This window comes from Galeopterus variegatus, unplaced genomic scaffold, assembly GCF_000696425.1.
Source record: "Galeopterus variegatus unplaced genomic scaffold, G_variegatus-3.0.2 Scaffold631, whole genome shotgun sequence".
In the NCBI taxonomy this organism is placed as follows: domain Eukaryota; kingdom Metazoa; phylum Chordata; class Mammalia; order Dermoptera; family Cynocephalidae; genus Galeopterus; species Galeopterus variegatus.
The window spans coordinates 431,040-458,507 of NW_007726742.1; the positions used below are offsets into that span (position 1 = coordinate 431,040).

Sequence of the window (27,468 nt, forward strand, 5' to 3'; positions counted from 1 at the left end):
GTTTTTTTTTTTTTTTTTTTTTTGTCTTTTGTCTTTTTTTCCGTGTCCGGCAACGGATCGCAACCCTCAGTGTTGCCCCCGTACCGGACCGGGGACCAGCAACGGGATCGCAAACCTCGGCGTTGCTCCCGCGCCTCGCTCAGCCAGTGAGCGGGAACCGGTCTGCATATGGGATCCGAACCCTCGGACGGGAGCGCCACCGCGCTTCCCAAGCGGCGCACTATCCAGTGCGCCACTGGGCCGGCCCTCGTTGAAGTGTTTTCTAAGCCAACAGAAGTCTCTGAGCCTTTCAATCATGTAGCACACATAGGGCCTCATTAAATTACAACACTGAGAGACCACAGGGAGTACAGAAGGCGCCCCACCCAGAAGAGCCAAGGAGCTGTCCTGGGCAGGAGAGCTGCAGTGGAGAGCAGTGTGTGTGGCTGCCACAGAGCAGGGCTCTCATGGTTTCCTGAAGCAAACCACTGGAGTTTTACCACCCAAAGACCAGGTCTCCTGGGCAAGGAGTCTTGTCCTATCAGTGCTCTCCAAGAGGGGTACATGAAGTGGAGCTTTTAGGTGCAACTCAGTGGCAGCTACAGAGTCAGGTCACTAATTGTGTGTTATATGTAGAACTCTTGTATTTAGTTTTTAAAACTAGTTATACTGTTTTAACTCCCTGAGAACTTAATGCATTGGAAAAAGTCAGAATTTTATGTTTCTCCTCCTCATCAGTATCCTTGGCTGTGCAGTGTGAATATAGGACCTTAGTGATGATATTTTATCTCCCCTGATATCTGCTCAGAAATTAGCCAATGAACACTAAGCTTCCCCACTTTTAAAATCGTCATATTTCTGAAACACTTAGTAAAGTAAATCAGGTGATGAACAATGTTTATCATTAGAGATGCCACCATGATGTCATTACGATTCATGAGTAGGTGACATATGAAAATGAGTATCTACATGAACAGGCATCAACTTTGCGCACATGTTGTTTAGTTCTGGAAAATGAACACGATTAAAAGCATTAGCCAAACTTACAGCATCACTGGTGTTTGCCAAGCAAGCTGAGTTGCCTTTCAGAAGGAGGAGGCTGTTGAGTAGTTAGTTTGCTCACATAAAGGAAAAAGTAGCCAATGGAAAATGTTTTGGCTTTTTATCATAGCTAAGGAAACAGATAAAGAATTTACTAATCATTATTTATAAACAATAAAAGCTGGGCTTTTTTTTTTTAAGTGCTGCAGCTTTAGGCAGGTCTAGGAATGTATCTACTTAAGATAGTGAGAACCAGCAGTATCGCTCCTTTCTTTAAGGTCCTTGAAAGGGAGACAGGAAAACTCAGATTCCAAGTACTGACAACTCATAGTATTGGGGAAACATTCACTACTTCTGACAGCATAATCCTTCAGTCATTTGGCACCTGTGAACATCTGTGTGTCAGGTGGTATGAACTTGGCAGTGCAGGAGACAGTGCCCTGCCGCCATTCATTCTAGAGCACTTCTGGTAGGGAAACATGCACAGTAAATCAACAGGAAATACTTAATATCCCCGAAGGTATTAAGTGGTCTGGGAGGAAATTAAGCAGAACAAGGGGAATGGGAAGGCAGGGGAGGGTAACTGGGGAGGCCTTGTGGGCGGGGTGAGGGACAAGTCATGTGGCTGGCCTTTACCTCTTCTGTAACTTCTGCTCTTTCTCAGCTCCAACAAGTTGTTCTTTTTTATTCTATAGAAAGTATGTTAGAATGAGGTTTATTTTTTGTTGTGTTTAACAGAATAATTATACTTAATATCACTCCAGGTGTGACTGTGAAAGCCTCTAACCCATTACTGTTATTTTTTGTGGGCATATTTTTTTTAACAGCTATGATCATTATTACATTTTGTATGGTTTTTCAAAAACATAATCCTTGCTTATGTCAAAGACTTTTCCTATACTGGAGCTCATCAGATTTGGTGTTAATTACATGAAGGAAGAAATGAAGATAGAAGGCTTTTAAATGTGAGAGGAAAGTCAATTTAAGAACAAAGAAATGCAAATTAACTTGTCAATGAGCCACTTTTTAAGCCATCAGGTTGCAAAATATTTAAACGTTACATACAAGAGAGTGCAAGGGAGATCCATCTGGTAGTATTTAAATTATTTGAATCTTTCTTTTTAGACTTCTGTTTGGATGCGGTTTCAGAGCAGGGGTTAGTAAATAAGTTTTTACTTTTTTGTTGTTTTTGTTTTTGGCAGCTGGCCAGTATGGGGATCCGAACCCATGACCTTGGTGTTTTAAGGCTGCACTCTAACCAACTGAGCTAACTGGCCAGCCCAGTTTTACATTTTTTTAATTACAATTTTTATGCCTATTCAGAAGTAGACAAAGTAGCACAGTGAACCCCAGAATACCCATTATTAAATTCATTAATTATTAGGATTCTCCCACATTTTGTTCATCTATCTCTTTCCCTGTTTTTCTCCCTTTGCGGGAATATTATAAAGGAAATTGCAGGCATTGAGTCATTTTATCTGTTCAGTGTGCATCCCTGAACAGCACTGACATTTTCTTACACATCCTCTGCATCATTATTACACCTCAGAAAATCAACAGAGATTTCTTGATACCAGCTCACATGCAGTCCTTAATCAAGTTTCTTTGTTTCTCTGAAAAGTTTCTTTAAAATTTTTGCGTTGAATTTGGATTCCAACCATGTTCATGCATTAACTTTGTTATACCTCTTTTAATCTGAACCAGCCTCTGCTTACTGTTTTTATTTCTCATTCCATGAATTCTTTGCAGAAGTTATTTCCTTTTAAAATGGCGTACTAACAAGGTTTAAGGGATAAAGAACATTGGTGTCATGGTTGTGACACAGATGAAAGTGTAACCTGCAATGAGGTAGTATGTAGCAGCCACTGAAAGAGGTGGTCACTGTTATCAAACAGCAGCAAGTCTGCTTCCAAATACTTGAAAGATTAGTATTTAGGTTGTGCTCTTTATTGTCTGTCATGATTTTCTGTTCTTCCTTTCTTCTTCAGGATATTGAAAGAAAAGTTTTAATCTTTTAAGATTTTAGAGCTATTTTAGATTATCTACAGTTGTCTTAGATCAGGGCACTCACATCCACGAAAATTTAGCTATTGATTATGGGTCATATGTACTTTATACATGGATCATATATACTTAGAACCTTTTCTGTGCTGAGTCTATTTCAATATTTAGTAGATATATATGTTTCCAGCTGGAAAAAAAAAATTGACATGTGCCTTGCTTTGGATTATACTGAGATTTCAACACAGACTTAGTCTCCTGAATTGCTTTGATTTTCTTCAGCTGAAGCCTTGGGGAGCACTGAAGCCAAGGCTGTACCATACCAGAAATTTGAGGCACATCCTAATGATCTCTATGTTGAAGGACTACCAGAAAACATTCCTTTTAGAAGTCCCTCATGGTACGGAATACCAAGGCTGGAAAAAATCATTCAAGTCGGCAATCGAATCAAATTTGTTATTAAAAGGTAAGATTATAGGGCCGGCCTGGTGGCGCACTGGAGAGTGCGCCGCTTGGGAGTGCGGCGGCGCTCCCGCCGAGGGTTCGAATCCCATGTGGAGACCGGTTTCCGCTCACTGGCTGAGCGCAGTGCGGGCGCAACACCAAGGAGTGCGATCCCGTTGCCGGTCCCCAGTACGGGCGCAACACTGAGGGTTGCGATCCCGTTACCGGTCAGTAAAAAAGACAAAAAGGAAAAAAAAAAAGGTAAGACTATAATCTGCAGAAACAAATCTGATGTGCTCCCTAAGAACTGATTAATTTGATGAAGGTGGGCCTTTTGTTCCCCTCTCAATAGTACTTCCTCTTCATATTTAAAATATGAAGCATTATGTTTAGATTCATTTATTGAGCAAATGTTCATTTATTACAAGCATCAGATGTTCAAGTGTCTCCCATCCTTGGGAGACTTAATACAAAGATAAATGCAATGAAGTGTTATTGATCATTTTAGGGGGAGAAGGAGAGGGTATCACATCCAGGTTGGTTGTCCATACAGAACGGAGGAAATAATACAAGTAAGGGCAGGGAGGTGTCATAGACACTTGTGTGTTCACATAACTAACCCATTCTGTGTGGAGTGGGCGCTCAGGTGTCCGAGTGGAGGAAGGCCTTAGGGCCTCCAGATGCATTGGCAGTCATTAAAAGGTCCTAAAGCAGATTCCTTCTAAAATAAGTTGGGTTTGCATTTTAGAAAGATTATTTTGGCCTAATTTTGAAGGACAGCAGAGTGGGTAATTTAGGTACAGGGAGTAGGAACAGAAGGCCCATCTTTAATATTCACAGAAGGAATGCTGAAGGGTTAGAATCTTCCTTACTGGTTGGGGTTGTGCGTTTGTGTATATTTGTTGAGACTGAGTTATAAGGGAAAGGAAACAGGTTTAAGATGACACAGCTAGCTAATTTTTAGCTGTTTTATGGTATGGTTCACCTAAGATTTAGAGACATGAAGTTGAGCTGTTTGCGGGGGGGGAAGCAACTCTCTTGCACATTGAAACATAAAATGCCTTTGAAGATATCTAGATGGTCCCACCTGAATGTATGAAAATTGCTATTTTCAAAATAAACTGGAGTTGCAAAAATGATTTCTTTTTGCCCACTGCAAATGAAGGAAGAATGGACCATATTTTAAAATAATTGGTAATACCTAGCTGTGGGAAAGGCTTTTAAGTTGTTCCTAGAAGCTCTTTTACTAATATCAACCATATTCTACAGACCAGAACTTCTGACTCACAGTACAACTGAAGTTACTCAGCCGAGAACGAATACACCAGGTAAGAGAGTTGTGGAAGCCTTTGTAAAAGCTTAGATCAGTGCTTTTTTTTTTTTTAGCCATGGAACTCCTCTTTCATCCCTCACCTCCCAAAAGAATCTTTTGTAGAAGCTCTGTACAGGCATTCTTTGATTTATCAGTGTGAACTTAAGCAGTTTAGTGGATAACTCAAGCTTTAGATCTCACCTGTGCTGTCCAGTGGAAATAGAATGTGGGCTGCTAATGCAGCCTCGTGTGTAGCTTTATATGTTGTAGTAGCTACATTTGCGTGTTTCAGCCTGTAATCATGATAAATAAGCACAGTGACATATTTTACATTTATTTCATACATCTGTATTCTTTATTGATAATCCAATATGTATTTTAGACTTATAGCACATCTCAGATCCACCTAGCCACATTTCAGCTGCTCAGGGCTAGTAGCTGCCATATCAGACCATACACATTTAGACCTTATCTTTGTTCATTTGGACCCTGTTCTTAAAATGACAAATACTGTAATTCTAGTCTGTACACTGATACCACAGCACAGTAGGAAAGAACTAAGAAGTGAATGTTTTATTTTCCTTATTTGAGCTCCAAGAATGCCTTTCTTTCTTTCCCATCTTTCTTTTTTGTTTGCTGTTGCATAATGTCAGAAAAAGTGACCACATTTTATAGATACTCTACCACCTTGGGAACTTTGGTTTCCAAGAACCAATAAATAGCAATACACTGTTGTGTAAAGTTTGATGTTGCCAAGAAGTGAATGTTTGAAAGAATGTATGAATCTCGACTGTGCTTACATGTTCCTAAATTTGTGCTGTTAATCATTCTTGTTAATTCTAAGGTGAGCTAGTGTGCAAGTTTGAATTATGGGTGTGTCCTAAAATGCTGATCCTTCAGTTCTCTGGGTACCTGGGGGCAATTAGTAAAGGTCACCAGTATGTGAAATAGATTTTGTGTGTATCATGGTATGAAAAGTGGTTCAGAAATACTGTCCTAGGAAAATGAAACTATCCCGTGCTGGGAGTTCTTGAGTGAGAAGATATAATCAGTGCTTATTAATTCATAGGTTAACCACCTCAGCATGTTTTTGATTTAAGCAAAGAAGGTATTGGTGATAAATGGAACATTGGAAGTGACACATTCTTTGCTAAGGGAAGTAATGGGGAAAGAAGAATATTCCCGAAGGTAAATCTGAACTTGATGAATAGCCGTAGGAGTCTTCATTTCTCAAAACAAACCTCAAATTCAAGCTTTTATTAAAACAATCACTGCTTTACTAAAAAAAGCAGTTCTAACAATGACTGTAAAAACTGAGAATGCTAAACATGTACCATTGAAAGACTGTGCAGGCACCACAGAAGTTACTCCAAGGATCGGGAATGCTATTTTCAGCAGTACTTGATGTGCTGTTTTCAAGCGTAATTGAAAGGCCCAGTTATCAAAACAGAATCTCAGTTTTCCCACTCATTAACAATACTTGACTTCTACCATTCATGAAAGACCTTGGGAAAAATTTAAGGTTGTAGTTCATCATTCCAACAAAATACGTCTTGCCCTGCCAGTGGACCAGACATTAGTGTTTTGATGGGCCAATTCAAGTAGTAGACTACATTACAAAAGAATTAATCATTTGCCACCAGAGCTGTCTGCTTTAAACACACTGAGTGCAATTTGTCCTCAGTTTGGTTTAAAAAAAAAAAAAGTCACATGTAAAAAAGTTGAGGAACTATCCACGTAATTCAAGTTTGTAGGGGAAGAATGGGGACTTGGCTCTTAAGAGGAGGGGTGTGAAGATCTTCTTGCATTGGAGAACCAAATGCCAGAGAAGGATGTGTTGGATAGGGCAGAAGAGGAGGCAGGGCAGCAAGTTCACAGAAGCGACCTTGGGGAAGGAGAGTCTCAATGTCTGATAGTCATCAGATTTGGTTCATACCAGAGTTATTTCCTCTGGCTGAATGGTTGGGCTACTTTGAAATCCAGAGGGAAAAAGAAACTCATATTAAATCCTTGAGAATACTGGGTTTTATTTTAAAGAAAAGGGAATGTTATGAGAGAATTTTTTGAAGCCACCAACCTTTAGCAGTATTTTTAGAACTTCTCCAACATTTCTCACTGCCATTGTCAGCAAACACAGATACCTTACACACCTGTGTGGTTCTTCCACTCTTTCTACCTTTTCCTCTTACTCTCTTTCCCTCTCCTGTCCAATCACTCCAGTTATCTTCCATTGTCTCCAAGTCTCCATCCATTCTCTTCATCCACAGCCCTACCAAACAAGCCCTGAATACCTGTCCAAGTAGGTGACATCCTACATGTCTTTTATAACAGCTTATAGTTTTTTATGAATTTTTATGTTACATTTAAAAGGTAATGGTTGTCTAATAATGGGTAGGAAATAAACCAGATTGTAGGTGTGAGTAATGTTGAGTAACAGCTCCCTAATCCCTTTACCATTTATTTCTGATGCCTTGATTAGTGAAGTTTTGCTTTGTGTGAATTTTGAGAGGCACACATCGTTAGATAAAACATGGACTGCCTGTATACAAAGCAAATAAAAGTAAAGCTGTTCTTGCTGGATGTGGTGTGGGAGCCCGAGAGCCTTATATTGCTGGTAATGTTCCCTGATGTGCCTCCAAGGAGGTGTGTGCCGTGCACACCATTCATTATGAGCACTCTTTCATATGAACAAGTGTTTCTGTATTTACAATGTGAACTTAGATTAGAATTCTGTCTCCCTGCAGTTCTTCTGATACTTCACAAGTGCTTAACACCCAAAGTTTTTTGTTTTTAAACAAAATTGAATTAAGAGCATCACTGGAAAGAAGAGTGTCTACATTCTGGTCCCTAAATCCAGTCTGATTTGTGTCAGAACCAATAAATAACAATATTAATTAGATCTATTTTTGCTTTCCAGTCAAAGAAGATTGGAATGTCAGAATTACCAAGCTACGGAAGCAAGTGGAAGAGATTTTTAATTTGAAATTTGGTAAGCAAAATACCATGTTTATGTCTTAATTTAAAAACATAAATGAAAGGCTATGTTCTGAATGAATTATAGAAGTTCAGGACTTAAAGAAGGAAGGTCCTAGAAACTGGGTTTTAGTTTATTTCTACTACTAAACTTACTACTTAAATCAAGCAAAATACTTTTGTTTCTCTTGGATTTAGTTTTCTCATATGTCAAAATGGGAGAGGAAGGGAGGAGTTGGGCTTAATCTCAGTTCCACTGTCTGTACTTCTTATCTGGATAACACCGGTATGGCAAGTAGGTTTCATCATTTGTTTCAACTTAGATTTGTTGACAGCGGTTTCCTGGAGCGCTGTCTTGAGGATTCTGAGGAGGCTCAGCAAGAAAGAGTTTTCAGTTGATTGGGTGTATCTGTCATGGAAAAGGAAGTAAGGAGTGGGGAGTGATAGCAGTATTCCTGGGCATTCCTATTCATTATTTTAATAATCGGTATTGACATTTTGTGTCGTAGATCAGGAATCGTGAATACTCTGCTTCTGATCAGTCTAATTTAACAAGTTCTGCTTAGATGCATCACATACAGCCCTATCTTTAAATAGCAAGCTTGCATCCAGATGATAACACAAAGGCTGGGTGGATGCCATTGTTGTGTGAAATGGCCTTAGTTCATTTCTGCCCAGAGCACAGAGATCATTTTGACTAATAACATAACTATCCTTTCAATTTAAAGTGTTAAAATGTTCCACTGATAAGTACTTATTTTTTAGGCTTGTTCTTCAGATTTGCACAGTGTATTAAGCAAAATGCCTTCCATATTGAGTTCATATTGCTAGATTATAGGGAACTCGTACGTAACGTATTCAAGAATGCAAGCACAAAAATGTTTGTGTAAAATTTTGTCTTCCACAAGTTATGTTCTCTTACACTTTCAGCTCAAGCTCTTGGACTTACTGAGGCAGTAAAAGTACCATATCCTGTGTTCGAATCAAATCCCGAGTTCCTTTATGTAGAAGGCTTGCCAGAAGGAATTCCCTTTCGAAGCCCTACCTGGTTTGGAATTCCACGACTTGAAAGGATTGTCCGTGGGAGTAATAAAATCAAGTTTGTTGTTAAAAAGTAAGTTCTCAAAAAAAAGACGTGGTCATTTCTGGAATTAAAACAATAAAATTTATATTTCTATTCAAAATTTTTTTCTAGCTAGAGGTGACAGCCATGGCTTTGAAGTCCTTGATGGAAAAGCCTAACTAGCTCTGAACTACAGGCCTGCCATTGTCTGTTACCTCTGCAGATCCTTTATCCTGTACTTGGTTTTCTTCATCAGTGCAAGGAGAATAGTAATGGCTGCCTCACAGTGAGGTTCAGAGACCCTGTGATGTCTCTTAGCATTCCTAAGTATATGAATGGGAGTTTAAAACGCTGGTCTTTATCTGCTCTGTTATTCCTGGTCAATCTTGTGAGCAACTGAATATCAATGATAGTATTTCTTAGTTAAATTTCTGCAGAATTTCAGTGGTTGAAGAAACTAAACTAGTGTTGATTTTTCTTATTCATCATTTCTTATTCATTATTTTTCTTATTCACTCAGCAGATAGTCATGGGAAGGAAAGTCAGGGGTTTTTGTCCATAATGATAGAAATTATTGTTACATTACAGGATGATTCTGTGAACATTTTTATAAAAAACACTAGTCATAATTTTCACTAGCTGTGAAGTAACCATTGTACTGGTTACTATAACGTTTCTTGGTTTCCTTTCTAGACCTGAACTAGTTGTTTCCTACTTGCCTCCTGGAATGGCTAGTAAAATAAACACTAAAGGTAAGAGATTACATATACTCTTTAGTATACTTCAGTGCATTAAAACATCCTTTATCAGTGCTACTGAAATCATACTGAATCATTGGCCAATATCTTAGTGGGGCTTTTGGTTTATTTCTTTGCTTTTTAAGGTATTTTATTTAACGGACCTCTTTTTCTTTTTTTTAAACATTTCATTGAAAATTTCATGTTTGCAATCCTCCTTCATTCATGTTTCCACAGCTTTGTTGAGACTCATGGAGGATTACACTACCAGTTTAATTCTTCAGGTTTCTTTGAAAAGAGCCAAACTGTATGAATTTTAATACTCTGCTTTTATAAAGCATCCCCTTCTGTATTTTTTTTTTTTTTTTACAATATACAGAAGTACTTGTGTGCTTGCTTTACAGCATTGCAGTCTCCAAAAAGACCACGAAGCCCTGGGAGTAATTCAAAGGTTCCTGAAATTGAGGTCACTGTCGAAGGTAAGGCCATTCCTTGGCATGTTTCTGTTGATTCTTCAGTTTACTAGTTATATCAGTTCACAAGTTCTATTTTTATGAAAATGTGTTTTTTCAAAATTGGTTTTACATGTGAATAGCTACCTGTGATAAAGCTAAATTTCTGGATGTTCTTAATTTAAATTTTGAAAATGGTGGAAAACAGATAATGTAGATCATATTGTAAATAGCTATTAAGAAAATCCCTAATATGCTTTTCTTTCCTAATAATAGAGGTTTAGAGAGTAACACGTGGAATTTTTTCCTCACCTTCTTTTTTTCTGCACTTCATTTTCTCTGCTCCTTTCAGGACAGAAAATTTAGGAGTGGTTTAAATAGTGCCTTGGATTAGAGTAGTTTCTGCTACATCCTTAAATTTGGTTCCTTCTCTCCACTCCCACTGGATCTGCAGGATGCTCATCTTTTTAGGTTCACAGTGTTAAAATACTTCACACAATACTGAAGACAATCCTCAACCAACTGTTGTATGTGATATTTTCTCCCATCTCTTTATTAACGCAGAGGGAAGTAACTGCACTGTGATAGTTCTTTTTATCCCAGGTTTCACGTTTTCGAAGAGTTTGCAGTGCTGATATTAAGTGGAGCATTAGTCCCCATTTAGTTACACTTACAAAGAACCTGTATTCTTTTTTTTTTTTTTTTCCTTTTTGTCTTTTTTACTGACCGGTAACGGGATCGCAACCCTTGGTGTTGTGCCCGCACCTCGCTCAGCCAGTGAGCAGCCGGTCTGTATGTGGGATCCGAACCCTCGGCGGGAGCGCCACCGCACTTCCCAAGCGGCGCACTGTAGCAGTGCGCCACCAGGCCGGCCCCTGTATCCAGTTTTTTACTTCTCTCCTTTTGGAAAAGATCTGAGGAAAATCTCTCTTACACACAAGCTGCCACCCTTTCCTGAAGGAGCTAGTTACAAAGTGCGTGTGGTGTTGCTTTTAGAAAAGAGACACACTTCTGAGCCAGACAGACCCGGGTCTGGATCCATAAATATTTGAACAATACAAACAGTGACACTACGTAAGAGGGAGGTTAGTTCTGAGGTGATGGGATCTTCGTGGAGAGGATTCCATTTAAGTTAGACCTTGCTGGAAGAGTAGAACATCGTGTGGCCGAGACAGAGGAGGGCGGCTCCCGAAGGGCATGGAGTGAGCAAGGGTGCTGAGGGTGGAGCCTGCAGTGCGGGCGCCGCAGGAGCTCCTGCTCCAGGGAGTGCGCCTGTGCTGCTTGATCCAGCCAGGCTTGGTCACTTAGGAACTTTGACGGTGTCAGTGGCCCGAAGAAGTCTTGGGGCCAGGTGGCTCATAGCAGTTGAAGGAGCAATGACTCCCACACTGCACTAGGAGGATGGAATTAGAGGTCACAATGGAGACATAGAACAAGTTCAGAAGGAAAGGTGGGACGGCGAGATGACAAGTAGTCATGAAGTCGCATAACACGCGCTTAGGTTAAGAGGTAGAAAGAAGTTATTTTATAATACGCTGACGTGCTCTGCAAAAGCAGTAAGAGTAACACAAGACGACAGTATGTTACCTCAAGAATGGAGAGATTGCTGTCAAAGAAACCTGGTACAGTTATAGAGTATCTCATTTTAAAACATTCTAGATATTAGGAGGCTAAAGACATAGAGGGGACAGCAGCCAACAAGGTGACTCCAATGTCTAACTTTTCCCCCCACTTCTAACTCTAGTATAAAGATTCATTATATATATATTGGTGTCCTGATCTCAAATAAATTAATCTGTGGATATTAAATATTAAAGTTGGGAAAAAATGAAGCAGCCAGTTAATATACACCATGTTTATAGGCACTATCAGTACAGTCTGAGAAACATATGTCTCAAAAACAGATTTGTTCATAATAGTCAGTTGGCACACTAGGGATATACTTCTGGTAGCAGTTCTTACCTGTATTTTTAAACTTTTCATCGATCCTGTTAAAGCAAAGCTTACTTAATGTAAACTCTTTGTTATCAATGAGATGTTAGGTAAATAGAGGAATGAAGGGCCAGTATGATGAGTTAAAATGAGTAGGGCTTAAGAAGTAAGGTTACCAGGCACAACTTTAGGATTCTGTTCTACTCCAGCCAGCAGTGATTTTACAAATATGGAGATGCCTGTTTTTCTGAAGGTAGGCTTTGTCTGATGTTGGTTCAGTAGCTAAAAGATGGTAAGACTGGCTTCTCTGTGATTCTCTTGGCCTTTGATTCGTGGGTGCATGGTGACTGATGGAGCTCTTGTCGTCATGTCTGCCTTCAAGCAGGACATACATAGGTGGAGAAGATGGAGCATCAGCCCTGCCTATACCCTTTGTCATAAATAGAAAGAAGCCTTTCCAGAATCTCCTAGCAGATTTTTGCTTAAATCTTTTGGTTTAAAAAAATAAGAAAAGATTTTGAAATAAGAAAATAAGCCACAGGCTGTAAGTGATTAGACCCAAATGATGGATTCAAGTGGATTGGATTCAAATCTGAACTCTACCACTTAGGAAAATTACTTAAACTCTCTCTTCTTCAGTTTGCACATCTATAAAATGGGAATAGGAATAGTATTTAACTCATGGATTTATAAAGATTGAGGTTTTATTCACATACCATAAAATTTATTATTTTAAAATACACAGTTCAGTGGTGTTTGGTATATTGATAATGTTGTATTGTCATCACCATTAATTCCAGAACATTTTCATGACCCAGAAAGAAAACTCATACCCATTAACAGACACTCCCCACCTCCCTCTCTGAGCAACCACTGGCGATGACTAATTTATTTTTGGTCTGTTTGGGACATTTCATGTAAATAGAATCAGTTTGTGGCCCTCATGATATAAATTCATACAATGCATGGTCCCTTGTGTCTGGCTTCCTTCATTTAGCATCATGTTCTCAAGGTTCATCTGTGCTGTGAATGTACCAGTGCTTCATTCTCCCTCCCCCCCAATTTTTAAGAAAATTGTGGCTAAATACATATAACGTTAATTTTACCATTTTAACCCTTTGTAAGTATACATTTCTGTGGCATTAAGCAGATTCACATTGTTGTGCAGCCATCACCACCATCCATCTCCAGAACTTCTCATTTTTCCCAGCTGAAACTCTACCCGTTAAATACTAATTCCTCATTTATTTTCCTGCTTCCCTTTGCCATGGCAGCCACCTTTTGGTTATTGTGAATAATGCTTCTATGAGCTCAGGTGTACAAAGATCTATTCTAGTCCCTGCTTTCAGTTGTTTTGAGTATGTACCCAGAAGTGGAATTGCTGGATCATTTGGTAATTATTTGCTTAACTTTCTGAGAAACCATCATAACATTTTCCACAGCAACTATACCATTTCACAGTCCCACAAGCAGTGCACAAGGGTTCCAATATCTGCATATCCTCACCAATATTTGTTATTTTCTGTTCGGGTTTTTTGTTTGTTTTTTTAAATAACAGCCATACTGGTGATGGGCATCCATTCCTTCTTATTGATAAATAACACTTTATTTTATGGATATTCCACGTTTTGTTTATCTGTGCATACTTTAGGCAGTAGGAGTTGTCTTTAGGTTGGGCAGTAAGCTCATTTATCACACCAGATAAATGTTTGGTTCATTTCTACTTTTTAGCTGTTATGAATAATGCTGACATGAACATTCGTGAATGAGTTTTGCGTGGGCATATTTTTAAGTTCTATGTTTACCTTTTTGAGGATTTGATTATTTAATACCAAATATGTTAACCAGAGCATTTTCATATAAAAATGCAAATTTTTAGCTTTTCTTGCTCTGTAGTGGAGTAAGCACAGGAGACAAGATAAGAGTTGTCTTTAGGTTGGGTAGTAAAACCATTTGTCCTACCAGAGCAATCTGTTTCTATGTTGAAAAAAAAAAATACTGTGTTAGGGTTAAATCCCCACTCCATGCATTTATACTTTACTTTGTATTTTTGGTTTTTGATTCAAAAGAAAAGGATTAAGGTCAGTGATGGGTTAATGAGGAATAGTTCTGACCTGCCTTCACATCAGCAGTGAGTAGCTTTATATTGCCAAACCGGTGTGGTAAGTGAAGGACTGTTGTCCTGCAGTAGACAAAGCTTCCTTTTAGCTTTATGTTGCCTAACCGGTGCTATAAATGAATTCTGAATCTAATTTACATTAGTTAAAATGTTATAAAATAGTCGTTAGTATTTTAAGGTGCTTTAAGTAGCCAAAAGGGGTGTCCAAGTTCAGGACATTTTTGTCAAAAGTTCAGCGATAGGAGGAATGTATTTTATTTGTACCTTATTAATATTCTGTTTTAAATTATGTACCTATTTATAAGTGAATATTCTCATTACTTTTAACATGAAATCTATTAGGTATAATTTTTTTTCCTTTGTCTTTGTGTTTCCTTCGTGTCTGAATAGGTATAATTTTTATGCAGTAGAATGCACCTGTCTTAACTGTATTGAGTTTTGTATCCTTGCAGTACCACTTAAGTCAACACATAGGACCTCTCCACGCCCCCCAGAAAGTTCCCATGCTCCTCAGCAGTCAGTCCTGCCCACCCAAGGCCACAGGCAAGCATCGATGTGCCTTTTGTCACCAGAGATTACTTTTGCCAGTTCTAGAATTTCATATAAATGGGATCGTGGTGGATGTACTCTTCTTATGCTTGGCTTTTTTTGTTCAACATAATATTTTTAGGTATATCCTTGTTAAGTATTTCAATATATCCTTTTATTACTGAATATTCTCCCATTGTGTGCATTCCTCACATTTTGTTAATATGAATACCTTCACTTGTTGATAGACATTTACATGTATTTCCAATCTTTCCGGCACATGTTTGCCTTCTCTGGGGTGGATTTAGGAGCAGAATTTGCTGGGGTTTTGACTTTCTAGGAAACTGCTCAACAGTTTCCACAGTGCTTGTACAGTTTTACATTCCTACCAGGAATGTGTGAGAGTTTCAATGGCTGTGCGTCCTCATGGTACTCAGTACTGCTATTCTTTTTAATTTAACCATGCTAGTGGGTACATAGTGTTACCTCACTTAAGAATAAACCAGAAGGGCTGGCCCGTGGCTCACTTGGGGGAGTGTGGTGCTGACAACACCAAGTCAAGGGTTAAGATCCCCTTACTGGTCATCTTTTTTTTTTTTTTTAAAAAAAAAAAAAAAGATGACCAGTAAAAAAAAAAAAAAAGATGACCAGTAAAAAAAAAAAAAAAGATGACCAGTAAAAAAAAAAAAAAAGATGACCAGTAAAAAAAAAAAAAAAGATGACCAGTAAAAAAAAAAAAAAAGATGACCAGTAAAAAAAAAAAAAAAGATGACCAGTAAAAAAAAAAAAAATTGGTTTTTTGTTTTTTTTTTTTTTTTTTTTTTTTTTTTTTTTTTTTTTACTGGTCATCTTTTTAAAAAAAACAAACATATAAGCCAGAATGCCAATTTATTAATTTAGTGTAAGAACTAGATCTTTCCATCAGCTCAATTGTGTCATCCAGTCACTAGTTTCTTTCTGTCTTGCCCACTTGTTATTAAAAGGTTGCTTTATGAGCTTGGGGTATAAGCAGGACTTTAATTGGGTAACCTTAGTGGCCTATTATGGAACTTTGGTTATGGACTATGTTGATTTCCTCTGTGCAGATATACCCACCAGATAAACCAGGCTGCGAGAGCCAACTGTTCCAGACATACTTACTTTAACTACTGTACTGTCTAAGGAAGCTTTATTTATGGGGTTTGTAATTATTTAAAACTAGAGTGTGGAGTCTTGACATTTTATGGGGAGTGGGTGTGCTATGTATTTGCCATCCCTTGCTCAGATCTAAGAATTTATGAAATTCTTGTCCACAAGTGTGTTAGAGAGTGTGTTGAGGAGCAAGACTCTGAAGGTTGGTATCCCACCAGCTCCACCACTTATCCCCAAGTTACATACCCCCATGACTCAGCTTCTCCTTGGGCAAAGTAGAGATGGTAGCAATGCCTATGAAGAGTAAAATAATACACATAGTTTGCTTGGTACAGTGGCCAGTAGACACTGCTAGCTATTAATAGTATTCTGCAAAACTTGCTCATCAAGCAGAAGCCGTTTATGTGAGGATGGGCATAGGAAGTAGAGAACTCAGTAGAAAGGTAATGGAGGTGAAAGCCCAGAGCCTGTACAAACATCTCCACATGTTGGGAAATTTGAAGTTTTGGGATGTATTCTAAGAATGGTAGGGTTCTACTCCAAAGATTTAGATGAAACTTAATTTCTCTTTATTTTTACATTATTTTGGCTCTATATATATATATATTTTTTTTTTTTGAAAATTTTTTTTAAAAGGATGACCGGTAAGGGGATCTCAACCCTTGGCTTGGTGTTATCAACACCACGCTCAGCCAGTGAGCTAACCGGCCATCCCTACATGGGATCCGAACCCGGGGCCTTGGTGTTATCAGCACCGCACTCTCCCGAGTGAGCCACCGGGCCAGCCCTGGCTCTATATTTAAATAGCTTACTTTGGATTAAAATGATAAGCTTATTGTTTAAGCATTAGATGTTCTTACATAAGAAAAATCAAGGTTAAGGGTACCTCAGAAAGTTCATGGAAAGATTTGTATTATCTTTCAATTCTCTTTTTCCAGGAACTTTCATATCCTCATATGAGTGACTGGAACTACACATTTTAATTTAATTGAAAACAACTAATAAACTTTAACATTACTTTTAAGTTGCATTAGGAATTCAAAGAAAAGCCTATGTCAGAGCCACTGGAGAATCCAAAGGAAAGCTTCATAGTGGATATACTGATACAAACATAAGAAACAAAAAAATCAGATGTCCCCAAAAGGGCATGATGTGGCATTAATAAATTTCAGGTATTTCACATCAGCCAGAAAGCTGATTGTCTTTTGGGGGGACATACAATATTGTAGGGAAGGAAATAGAATGGATGGAGGTGGTGGAACTAGCAGGAATTTCATTTGAACTTATCTTTGTTTTGTAGCACAGGCTGGACTTTAAGAGTGTGTCCTGGGCTGGCCAGTTAGCTCAGTTGGTTAGCACACAGTCTTATAACACCAAGGTCACGGGTTTGGGTCCCCGTACCAGCCAGCCAGCAAAAAAAAAAAAAGTGTGTCTTAGAGAAGCCACATGAAGTACTTAAGCATAATTAAATGGGTCAATTGTGATTTTCTTTTATTCCTCTTTAGGTCCTAATAACAACAGTCCTCAAACCTCAACTGTTCGAACCCCTACCCAGACTAATGGTTCTAATGTTCCCTTCAAGCCTCGAGGGAGAGAATTTTCCTTTGGTAAATATGCATTTTATTTTTCTCGATTTCATCATTTTAAATCAAAGGATTTAAAAATGCTTTATATTTTAGCAGGTGAATTATTTTTTGTTTGGTAAGTCAATATATATCAGAGATTAAAGGCAAAGACTGTAGAGCCAGACTGCCTGAGTTGAGATGGGATGCTGCTACTTTCTAACTCTGTTACCTTTGGCAAGCTAACTCTCTATGCCTCAGTTTCCTTGTGTGCAAAATAGGGATAACATTGCTTTCTGTGTCAGGGTTATTATGTAAGTTATAAATACTATCATTTATAAATACTTAGATCCATAATTTGGGAGGAGGTTTCATTTGTCTTTCATTTATTTCAGTATGTGTTATTTATTTGTAGCCAAATTTATTTATTTATATTATAAATTTACATAAATTTATAAATTTTTAAATAAATTTATTTATTTTAATTTATATTCTATAAGTTTATAATATATGAATATAATTTATAAATATATAAATTTATTTTTATTATATTAGTAATATAATAAAACAGAGACCAGGATTGGAATAGATGCCAAGACATAACAGTGTTAAAAGCTTATGCATTTTTAATTTTGTACTTCTTAAAGATGTACAATAAAATGAAAAATTCCTGCCTGTGAATGTATATTGGTAAATTTTACATTTATCTTGTGTTTTATATTCAGAGGCCTGGAATGCCAAAATCACGGACCTAAAACAGAAAGTTGAAAATCTTTTCAATGAAAAATGCGGTGAGTTTATTTTGAAACATTATTATTGAACTATAAGGTAGCATTTCATAAGTAGATAGAAGGGAGCAGAGTAAAATATTTAACATTTAAGTATTACTATCATTGTAAATGCATGGGTTTTTTAGACTTGAATTTCATAATTTCTCCCACTTTTTCCATGTTTTGTTTTGCCCTGCGTGTGTTTTACAGGCGAAGCTCTTGGCCTTAAACAGGCTGTGAAAGTGCCATTTGCATTATTTGAATCTTTCCCAGAAGATTTTTATGTGGAAGGCCTACCTGAGGGTGTGCCATTCCGAAGACCATCCACTTTCGGCATTCCGAGGCTGGAGAAGATACTCAGAAACAAGGCCAAAATTAAGTTCATTATTAAAAAGTAAGGAACTTAGATGAAACAGGATTGGCCATGAGCTGATACTGTTTGACGCTGGGAGATGGTCATGGGTTCATGTTTGTGGCAGGGTTAGTTAGCTTTCAAAAATGCTCAAGCTGTGCTTTTGCAAAAGTTTTAAATTCTCCTTAATCAATTGAAAGAAGGTAAGGAGGGCTGTAGCGTGTCATAGAGATAACGTCATGGTACTGAATCTACCCACAGTCATACCTTTACTGGTCAGTGTCTCTGGAATCTATGCAGTGGTTCAGTTTTCCAACGGCTTTTTATTTCTCCAACTTACAGAATATTTTAAATTTCTCCTATATTTGCTTAAACATCTAATAGAACACAATTGAAAGAGATGGGGATAACTGGAAATTCAAAATGTATACTGATTCTCAAAATTAGTTTCAAAATTAATTTGAAATTAATTTTCGGTTTCATTTAGTTGGTCTAAGACTTACTTTTGAGTCACCCAAGAATGCTGTCAAATAATAAAAGCTGACATTGCCAAGCATAATGACCACCTTTTGTACTTTGGGCTAGATCTGTAGAGGTTTGGCAGGAGCAAAGGCCTCTGCCTCTGCTTTCTGTGCAAGAGACTCGTGATCACGTTTTCACAGCCCAACTTGGGTTTCCATGCTAAGTAAATAGGATTTCTGTGGCCATTCTCAAGTCTGGCACTGATACTTTTAAGAATCTGTTCTAACCATGTGAAGAAGATGCCAGTAAAACTAATACAGGAAATGGGGGAGAGGGTTAAGAGAGGGATGGGATGGATGTTAAAATCACAATCATGATTAGTCTTTTTGGATATGTTCCTTTAGAAAATTATATTATTTCTGTTTTTCTATTATTAAGAATTGAGTATATATTTACAGAGAGTTACTGGTTTTTAAATCTTCTACTTGTTTAATTTTTAATGTTTGAGTTTTACTGTTGGATTAGCACACATTTTTTCTCTTTTGTTGTTTGTAGGCCTGAAATGTTTGAGACGGCAATTAAGGAGAGCACCTCCTCTAAGAGCCCTCCAAGTGAGTGTCCTTGCTGTAGAAAACTTGCTGTTAGAAATGCATTTTGTAGCAATTGTTTAAAGAAAAGCTGTTGAGATAAAACCAGGAAAGCTCATTGAAAATTGGGGTTTTGACTATATTACAGTTTTTAGTTCTTTAGTAAATGAGTGCCTCTAAGCATCACCAGGGAGTGAAAAACACAGCCTTTCAGGAAGCTTAATATCTTATTGGAATAAAATGTAATATGAAAAAAAAAACAACCCTGAATAAGGTTGGGTTAAGGTATTGTCTCGTTTAGCCTGCACTGTTAAAACATTGGTTCTTGATTATTAAAGATTTTGACCATGGTTTCGACAAACTCTCATCTTAAGTTTCTGTTTTAAGGAAAAATAAATTCATCACCCAATGTTAATACTACTGCATCAGGTGTTGAAGATCTTAACATCATTCAGGTGACAATTCCAGGTATGATTTCTCAGTTTTTATCATAGTTTATGGGGTCTCTTCAGATTTTTTCTGACTTTCCCAGCTTAGATTCCTGGGATTTGCTCCAGTCATTCAGGGACATTGGATATACTTACATGTTGCCACATGCCTTCCCCAGCTCCTACAAAAATTTTTATTTTTTTCTTCTTTTTCCTTTTTCGGTGGCTGGCCTATATAGGGATCTGAACCCATGACCTTGGTATAATAAGGCTGCATTCTAACCAACTGAGCTAACCAGCCAGCCCCATGCAAAAATTGTTAACCAAAAACCTCATTCTGTCAGTTTATCTCTAAACAGCTCTCAGCAGTTATTACATTTGGCATGAGCTAAAACCTGTTAACCACTCAAATGTCTAGTAACTTATAACAGGAATAAGGTTGTAGCACTTTGTTTGGTGTTATAATTTTTAACAATTTCAAACTCAGTTCAAAATGCTTAAATACTCCAAAAAACATTACCCAGAGCTCCTAAAAATTTAGCAGGAATTAAAAGTGTATTATTAAGTTTTTGGCTTTCTCTTAACTATTTTAGACGATGATAATGAAAGACTGTCAAAAGTTGAAAAAGCTAGACAGCTAAGAGAACAAGTGAATGACCTCTTCAGTCGAAAATTTGGTAAGTATTGCATTTGCAAAGTACAGTTTGTATTATACAGGGGTATTGTGTTTTAATGAGATCTTTTTAGTAGATGATGGTCTGGTAGTTGCAATCATCCCATAAAAAAGGAACTAAAATTTAAAAGTAAGTGTTTTCTTTTTGCTAAGTTTTTTTAATAAAACATTAAATGGGTTATACTATTGATGGTCAGTATCTAAGTTAATAAAATTAAGATTCATGTTTAAGTTTGCTTGAAGTGTACAGTGACCTTAGTTAACAACAGAGATGGTCTGTAAAATAAATGTTGATTTTGTTTTTTAAATACTTCTTAAAGTAATGAGTTAATCTGTACTTTTATGCTGTTTGTCTGATTATAGGTGAAGCTATTGGGATGGGTTTTCCCGTGAAAGTTCCCTACAGGAAAATCACAATCAACCCTGGCTGTGTGGTGGTTGATGGCATGCCCCCTGGGATATCATTCAAAGCCCCTAGTTACCTGGAAATTAGCTCCATGAGAAGGATCTTAGATTCTGCTGAGTTTATCAAATTCACAGTCATTAGGTAAGTGAGGGTTTCCTGCTTAGTTACAAGAACAGATCTGAAGATTGTGAAGCTAAGTCATCTTCCAAAATGCAGTCATATGTAGGAATAGAATCAAGTTTACTATGTATTGAAACTAACAAACAAGGATAACTGTTTAGTTATTATAACATTAGATTCTCTCCTACTTAATTCTCTAGTTTTTAGGGCAGGCAGTTGGCAAACCATGGCCTGTGGACCAAATCCATGCAGCCTGCCACCTATTTTTATAGTCTTATTGAAACACAGTTACATCCAGTTGCTTATCTAATACATCATATTATTTGTGGCTGCATTCTCATTAAAATGGTAAAGTTCAGTAGTGGAAACAGAGTATGATCTGCAAAGCCAAAAGTATTTACTATCTAGCACTTTACAAAAACATTTTGCCAACCTCTGTGTTAAGGATCTCATCTTGGGCATCAGGTCAGAAAGGGATTTGATCCCAAGTCAGCCATTTGTTAGCCAGGTCACTTCTGTTTCCTTGTCTGTAAAATGAAGATGACAAGGTAAGTGAGATGTCAGAGTAAGTGACAACTGCCTAAGCAGAAATCCCAAGTTATCTTTACTCTTCTCTTCCAGCCCTCAGAAATCTAGCTGTCACTAAGTCTACCCAATCAGTTCATTATCTTGTTCCCACTGACTAGTACAAATCCCTTAGGATTGCCACCCACAAATCTCTAATGTATTGCCCTCTTGAGGCTTTTCTCATCCACTCGTCTTCCAACCCCCCTTTTCCTAAAAAATTCCGTATTTGTGTCCCACTTAAACAATGGCCATTCTCTATACCATTCCCAGGGGTCAGGCAAACGGCCCGTTCCCATTTGCTCATTTAACTGGAACTACTTTATTTCCTTCTCTGTGTTCCTTTTTTTGTTTTCCCTCGATCTTTAGTGTAAAATTCTCTAACAATGTTCCATATTAGTTATTCATATATATCTGTTTTTCCCATAAGATTATAAAGTAGTGGATATTTCTCATGTAGTACGTAAGTGACATGGGTTAAATATCAGTTGAATAGACAAATCTATATGAAAATTCTTGTAGAGTAAAAATAAACTTGTATTTATACAATTTGTTTCTCTCTTTAGACCATTTCCAGGACTTGTGATTAATAACCGTGAGTATTTCATGAAGTCTTTTTTAATCTGGTGTCTGAGGATGTGTGCGCGCATGCACGTACTTAACTCGCAGAGTGTGATGTAGTGCTTCACCTGTCACCAACCACGCATAGTGATGGTTGTTTTAGCACCAGGCACTTCCTATATGAAAAATCCGGCAAGTTGCTTTACTTTTCTTATCCTCAGTTTACTTAATCATAAAATGGTAATAATAGTACCTATTTTGGGGGGTTTTAGAGCATTTTAAATGACTCACTATACATAAAGCATCTAAAAAGGGTCAGCAAGCTCCTATGTTTGTGAATAAGGTTTTATTGGAACATCCATTCATTTATGGCAGAATTGAAAAGTTGCAACAGAGATTATGTGACCTGTAATATTTACTAATATTTACTAACTGGCTCTGAAAAGAAAAGGTTTGCAGACCCCTAATCTAGGACAGTGTCTGGCCTATAGTATAAGTATATGCTCAACAAATACAAATACAGGTGTTATACCTGCCCCATGCTGTTCCTTTCTGCTTCACACTTTTGACCCTGTTCTTTGGCCTTCATTCACTCTTTGGTGTCATGGATTTATATATGTGTCTTCTGTCCCCAAGTTTTGAGTTTCACGTTATCGTAAAATTTATTTATTTGGGGCCAGCCCGTGGCTCACTTGGGAGAGTGTGGTGCTGATAACACCAAGGCCACAGATTTGGATCCCTGTATAGGGATGGCCAGTTAGCTCACTTGGGAGAGTGTGGTGCTGGCAATACCAAGTCTCAAGGGTTAAGATCCCCTTATGGTCATCTTTAAAAAAAAAAAAAATAGAAAAATTATTTATTTGCTTGTACCACAGACCATGAGTTCATTTTTTTTAGATTCTGTTTTTAATATACCTTCTATCTTGTAAAGTATGTTAGTATCTGGTGATGTCAATAATTAAAAAGAAACATACATTGCTTCATAGAGTTTGAATCATCTTTGTGACATTCACTTCCTTAACCACACTAGAGAACTTTATCATTTAAAGAAATCCCATGATAGCTTCCAAAGAACATTAGGGGCTGGCTAGTTAGCTCAGTTGGTTAGGGTGTCATGCTGACAACACCAATGTCCAGCGTTCTATCCCTATACCAGCCAGCTGCAAAAAAAAAAAAAAAAAAAAAAAAATTTTAAGCCTATCTGCCCCTAATTTTATGTTTAAAATGTTCGCTGTTGTTCTCATCCTTGTGCAGTAGTCTGTAATACAGTTTTATAGTAACTACTATGAATTAGTGATTTTGATGGGATATTCCAGAACTCTTTAATGTTTGTTCCCTTTTTGTCATAAGGAAAATAGTACCTGTTATGGCGAAGTTGGAGCATCAGACTAGCGAATGTATGTAAAAATGCTTTTCAGATGTAACCACATGTCATTAGATTATTATTTAAACTAATCTGCTTTATTTTCAGAATTGGTTGATCAGAATGAGTCAGAAGGCCCAGTGATACAAGGTAAGTGAAGCATGGTAAAACATAGAAATATTCCCATTTGTGTGATAGAACAGATCACATAAAATTGTGTGTCCTCACATGCTTACATTTGCCTACCTTTAAGGGTGTGGGTAACACAGCACACACACATTTAGTCTGTGTTTCTTTGACTCCTGTGTTTGAAAGCCTGTGTAATCACATACTCAAATTATGTGTCGACTGAGAACTTGGGGTCACAGACCACTTGAACCATTGTCCCAGGCTAAGCATAACATCAGGAACCCCAAGGTTTCTGGATGAAATGTCAGAGTAAGAAGGTCATCTTTTTAACTTTACTTTCTATGCCATCTGTCTCTAATGATTGCTGTAAATTAGTGAGCCACATTGTGTTGTGTAGAAAAGTGTATTTTGTATTTAAGAATTCCTTAAAATCAAGTGGAATGGCCTGCCACTGTGATTCATTGAAAGTAATGAAGGGCTTTTATTAAAAGGGAGTCCACAGAAGAACGGGATAAAAGATGTAGAGGAACTTCTTGCTTTCAAGGTATAGAGCTGTGTTAAGATTATTATGTAAGACTTCAGTTGTATATGCCAATGTATTAACACATTTCAGAAAAGTAATGTTTTTGTTCGTTTTGGCGGCTGGCCAGTATGACCTTAGTGTTACAAGGATGTGCTCTAAACTGAGCTACCTGCCAGCCCCAGAAAAGTTAAAAATTTGGAAGTACAGTTGAATAATTGTGTGTTTAATCTTAAGACACTGTGGCTGTTGTTTCACCTTAGATTTACGCTATGTGTACAAAGTCTGGAGAGCTTCCTCCCCTCTTCCTCATTCCAGGTTCTTTAAATCATTTAAAGCAACTTTTGGACACTATCAAAATAGATTTTTATATGTTTCTCTGTAGAATCAGCTGAGCCAAGCCAGTTGGAGGTTCCAGCGACAGAAGGTAAAAGTAGTCTGGTGGTGAAAATCATAAGTTCCTTAAGACTATTAGGACAAAGGATTAATTGTCTTTTCAAAACTGTTTAACCAGAAGTGTGTGGTGGTTTTGTTCTTTTGTTTTTTTGTTTCTGGATGTATTGCATTTGTAGTTTATGCTGAGAAACTTTGTGTTCAGTGATGACTCATGGCTTTTTTTTTTTGTTCCATTTTCTCAAATGAGTCTTGATGAATTCTAAAACAGTTAAATGACTAGTGTATAACCCAGAAAGTGCATGTCCTTCAAGTACATAGAAATAATAATATGTTTGTTACTTTGAAAACATACGTAACCACATTTAGAATTTATTGCTAAAGAAACATTGTTGCCTCTGGAAATATTATTTTTTATGTCTTGTAATTCTTATGAAATCATATCTTAGTAAATAGTGTGGTGTGAATGGATTTATAATTGAACAAGTTTGAACTAATCGTGTAATTAATTGGTACCCTTTTGTTTCTCTTGATAGAAATAAAAGAGACTGATGGAAGCTCTCAGATCAAGCAAGAACCAGACCCCACGTGGTAGACCTGCTCCCTCCTAGGGTAAATTCGCATCTGTGTCCAGGGTGCCATGTAGTGTCCAGGGTGCCATGTAGTGTCCTTCTCAGCCCACCTGCATGCTCATAAGCTGATGTGGCTTCCCCGCTGTCGCTATGAGTTGGTGGTCCTGCCTTCAGGGAATGCAGGGTCCAAGTATACACCTTCTGGATGGTTTTGAGCTAGAAGACTCAAGCAGAGAGACTTTCCTTGAGTTAATATATGTCCCTCAGTTAAAAATGTGAAAGCACTTTTGCCTTAAAAGGAAAATGTTTCTAATTATAAGTTAAACCTTGTCCTCACTGTGGGATTCACTGTGAATCAGTGTCATTAGACTGGACTTTTTTTCCATAGTAACAATAATATTTGCAGAGTGTGACTGAATTGCAAATTCATTGTTTGTCTTGCATAATTGAGTTATAAATCTGATCCTATAATTTCAGATTTCTTAAAGTTGGCCAGGTTATTAATAGGAGGGGTAACTCTAGACCGCGAGTCAGAAAAACTTGATTCTCGTGTCCTCATGAACCTCCCTTAGCCTCTGCTGTGTAATGTTTCCATGATAGTTATGGGATACAGCTTGATTAGTTGGCTCTAATCTATTCCTTGACAGTGGATCTTTTTATCCAGAGGCTTTTGTTGTAATGGAATTTGCCTTACACTGTCAAGTCATGGACTTTTAAGTTTCAGATCACTTTTTCAGTGCATTTAAATCTAAGTAATTGTTATCAAAAACTGCAAATTTAGTTGTGATATTCGTTGATGTTAAATTCCTGTAATCAGATTAACCTGTTTGCTTGCTTGTTTGTTTTCTCTCCTGCTTTAGCTTAAAGTATCAGTGGTTGAGAAGAGCTTTTTGGACCTGTTACCACCCCAAGCTGTGTAATATACTTGTATAACAGAAATACCTTCTATACAAACCTTTTTTTCTACTTTTAGATAGAAATGTCTACTTTTTCAGCAGTTCTGTGAATTGAATTAAAGAGCAGAGTGACTGTAGATGTGGAATGGCTGGTTTACTTTGGAATGTATTATAAAGATTTTACAGCAATGCTGGAAAAATGACAGGGAAAACGACAGGGATGAATCTCATCGGATTTTTTACATATTCAGCAGAGCCTTCAGCTGTGGTGTTTATTTTCCAATCAAGTGAAGATATCTCCTGCTGGAACATCTCAGCTTCTGCAGTGGAGAAAATTCCTGTGATAGTTCAGTTCTTTAGGTTTTCTATTTGAAAAATCATTTAAATGATCCTTTGTTCACAGCTCTCCTTAATGACTGAGTGAACAATTAGTATCTGTATATTTGACTAAACCTTTTCCTAAGCTATCTATCATGATTCATATGTTTTTTATCATAATTAAAAGAAAAACCCTCTGGATCACCTAACAGTCAGAGGTCAGTATCTCAGCGTGTGGATTATAGGCGAAATACAGAGAACCTGTACCACTTTTACTTTTCGTCCAAATAAAATGCACGGTGTACCAGAAGTTGAAGATCAGGTATGAGTACTTGGGCACGCTAGACGACACTAAAGCCCCTCAGTCACGTATACGACCTGTCATGTTGTGGAATTCTTTGGCACATGTACCAGCTTGGATCAGGCTCGAGGGGTTGTCATTGCCTGCACCATTTCCTAATTCTACTTGTCACATTGAGGCCCCAGTGTGGAGAGTGATGGGTCGGTAAGCTGATTATGCACCCTCTGATGTTCTGCGCCATTTTAGGAGAATCTTACATGTGTTGAGATTTCGCAAACAATTAATTGTAAAATAACCAGCTGTATGAAAAGCTGGAGTATGTGATGACATAGAATTTTCATTTCCTCTCTCACAATATTCACAATGGAGAGTTATATTACATGGTAGCAGAAATAGGCATTTTTATGTGTTGCTTATATTTTACCTCAAATTAAATTGTAGATATAGGGTAATAAATAAAATCCATCCATGCCTTTCACACACTAATTCATTTCTGTCGAAGGTGTTTTCATGACTATGTCTGGGGAAACTTGCGGGTGGCTCGGTGGTAGGTGGAATGCACATGAGGGTGCTGGGGCCCTGCTCGGAGCCTGCAGGGAGGGCCTCCTGGGCCGGAGCCCCACCTTGCTGTCTGTGACGTGCCACCTGCGGGGTGGAAAGCAACTTGATGTGCTAACTTTTTAAAAGGTTTAAGGAGTGCTCCTGTCCCATCCTGCATCTCCTCTAAACTAAACTATAGTGATTTTTAAGGTCAAACCCTCTCCCCAGATAGAGCATAC

At 37.7% G+C, this 27,468-nt stretch overlaps 1 protein-coding gene across 4 annotated transcripts in view; it reads left to right on the forward strand.

Annotated features, from left to right (window-relative positions):
- GTF2I (general transcription factor IIi) overlaps positions 1 to 27,175 on the forward strand; it is a 78,672-nt gene extending 51,497 nt beyond the window's left edge. For all 4 annotated transcript variants that reach the window (XM_008570785.1, XM_008570787.1, XM_008570786.1 and 1 more), the window contains 18 exons: positions 3,304 to 3,487; positions 4,735 to 4,793; positions 7,695 to 7,766; positions 8,681 to 8,864; positions 9,507 to 9,565; positions 9,955 to 10,029; positions 17,218 to 17,319; positions 18,000 to 18,065; positions 18,255 to 18,438; positions 19,414 to 19,469; positions 19,833 to 19,913; positions 20,467 to 20,550; positions 20,910 to 21,093; positions 22,203 to 22,231; positions 23,669 to 23,710; positions 24,595 to 24,636; positions 25,139 to 25,214; positions 26,035 to 27,175. In XM_008570785.1, coding sequence (XP_008569007.1) covers positions 3,304 to 3,487; positions 4,735 to 4,793; positions 7,695 to 7,766; positions 8,681 to 8,864; positions 9,507 to 9,565; positions 9,955 to 10,029; positions 17,218 to 17,319; positions 18,000 to 18,065; positions 18,255 to 18,438; positions 19,414 to 19,469; positions 19,833 to 19,913; positions 20,467 to 20,550; positions 20,910 to 21,093; positions 22,203 to 22,231; positions 23,669 to 23,710; positions 24,595 to 24,636; positions 25,139 to 25,197 — 1,562 coding nt within the window. In that variant the 3' untranslated portion in view covers positions 25,198 to 25,214; positions 26,035 to 27,175. The remainder of the gene's footprint in view (positions 1 to 3,303; positions 3,488 to 4,734; positions 4,794 to 7,694; positions 7,767 to 8,680; positions 8,865 to 9,506; positions 9,566 to 9,954; positions 10,030 to 17,217; positions 17,320 to 17,999; positions 18,066 to 18,254; positions 18,439 to 19,413; positions 19,470 to 19,832; positions 19,914 to 20,466; positions 20,551 to 20,909; positions 21,094 to 22,202; positions 22,232 to 23,668; positions 23,711 to 24,594; positions 24,637 to 25,138; positions 25,215 to 26,034) is intronic.
- The last annotated feature ends 293 nt before the right edge of the window (positions 27,176 to 27,468 follow it).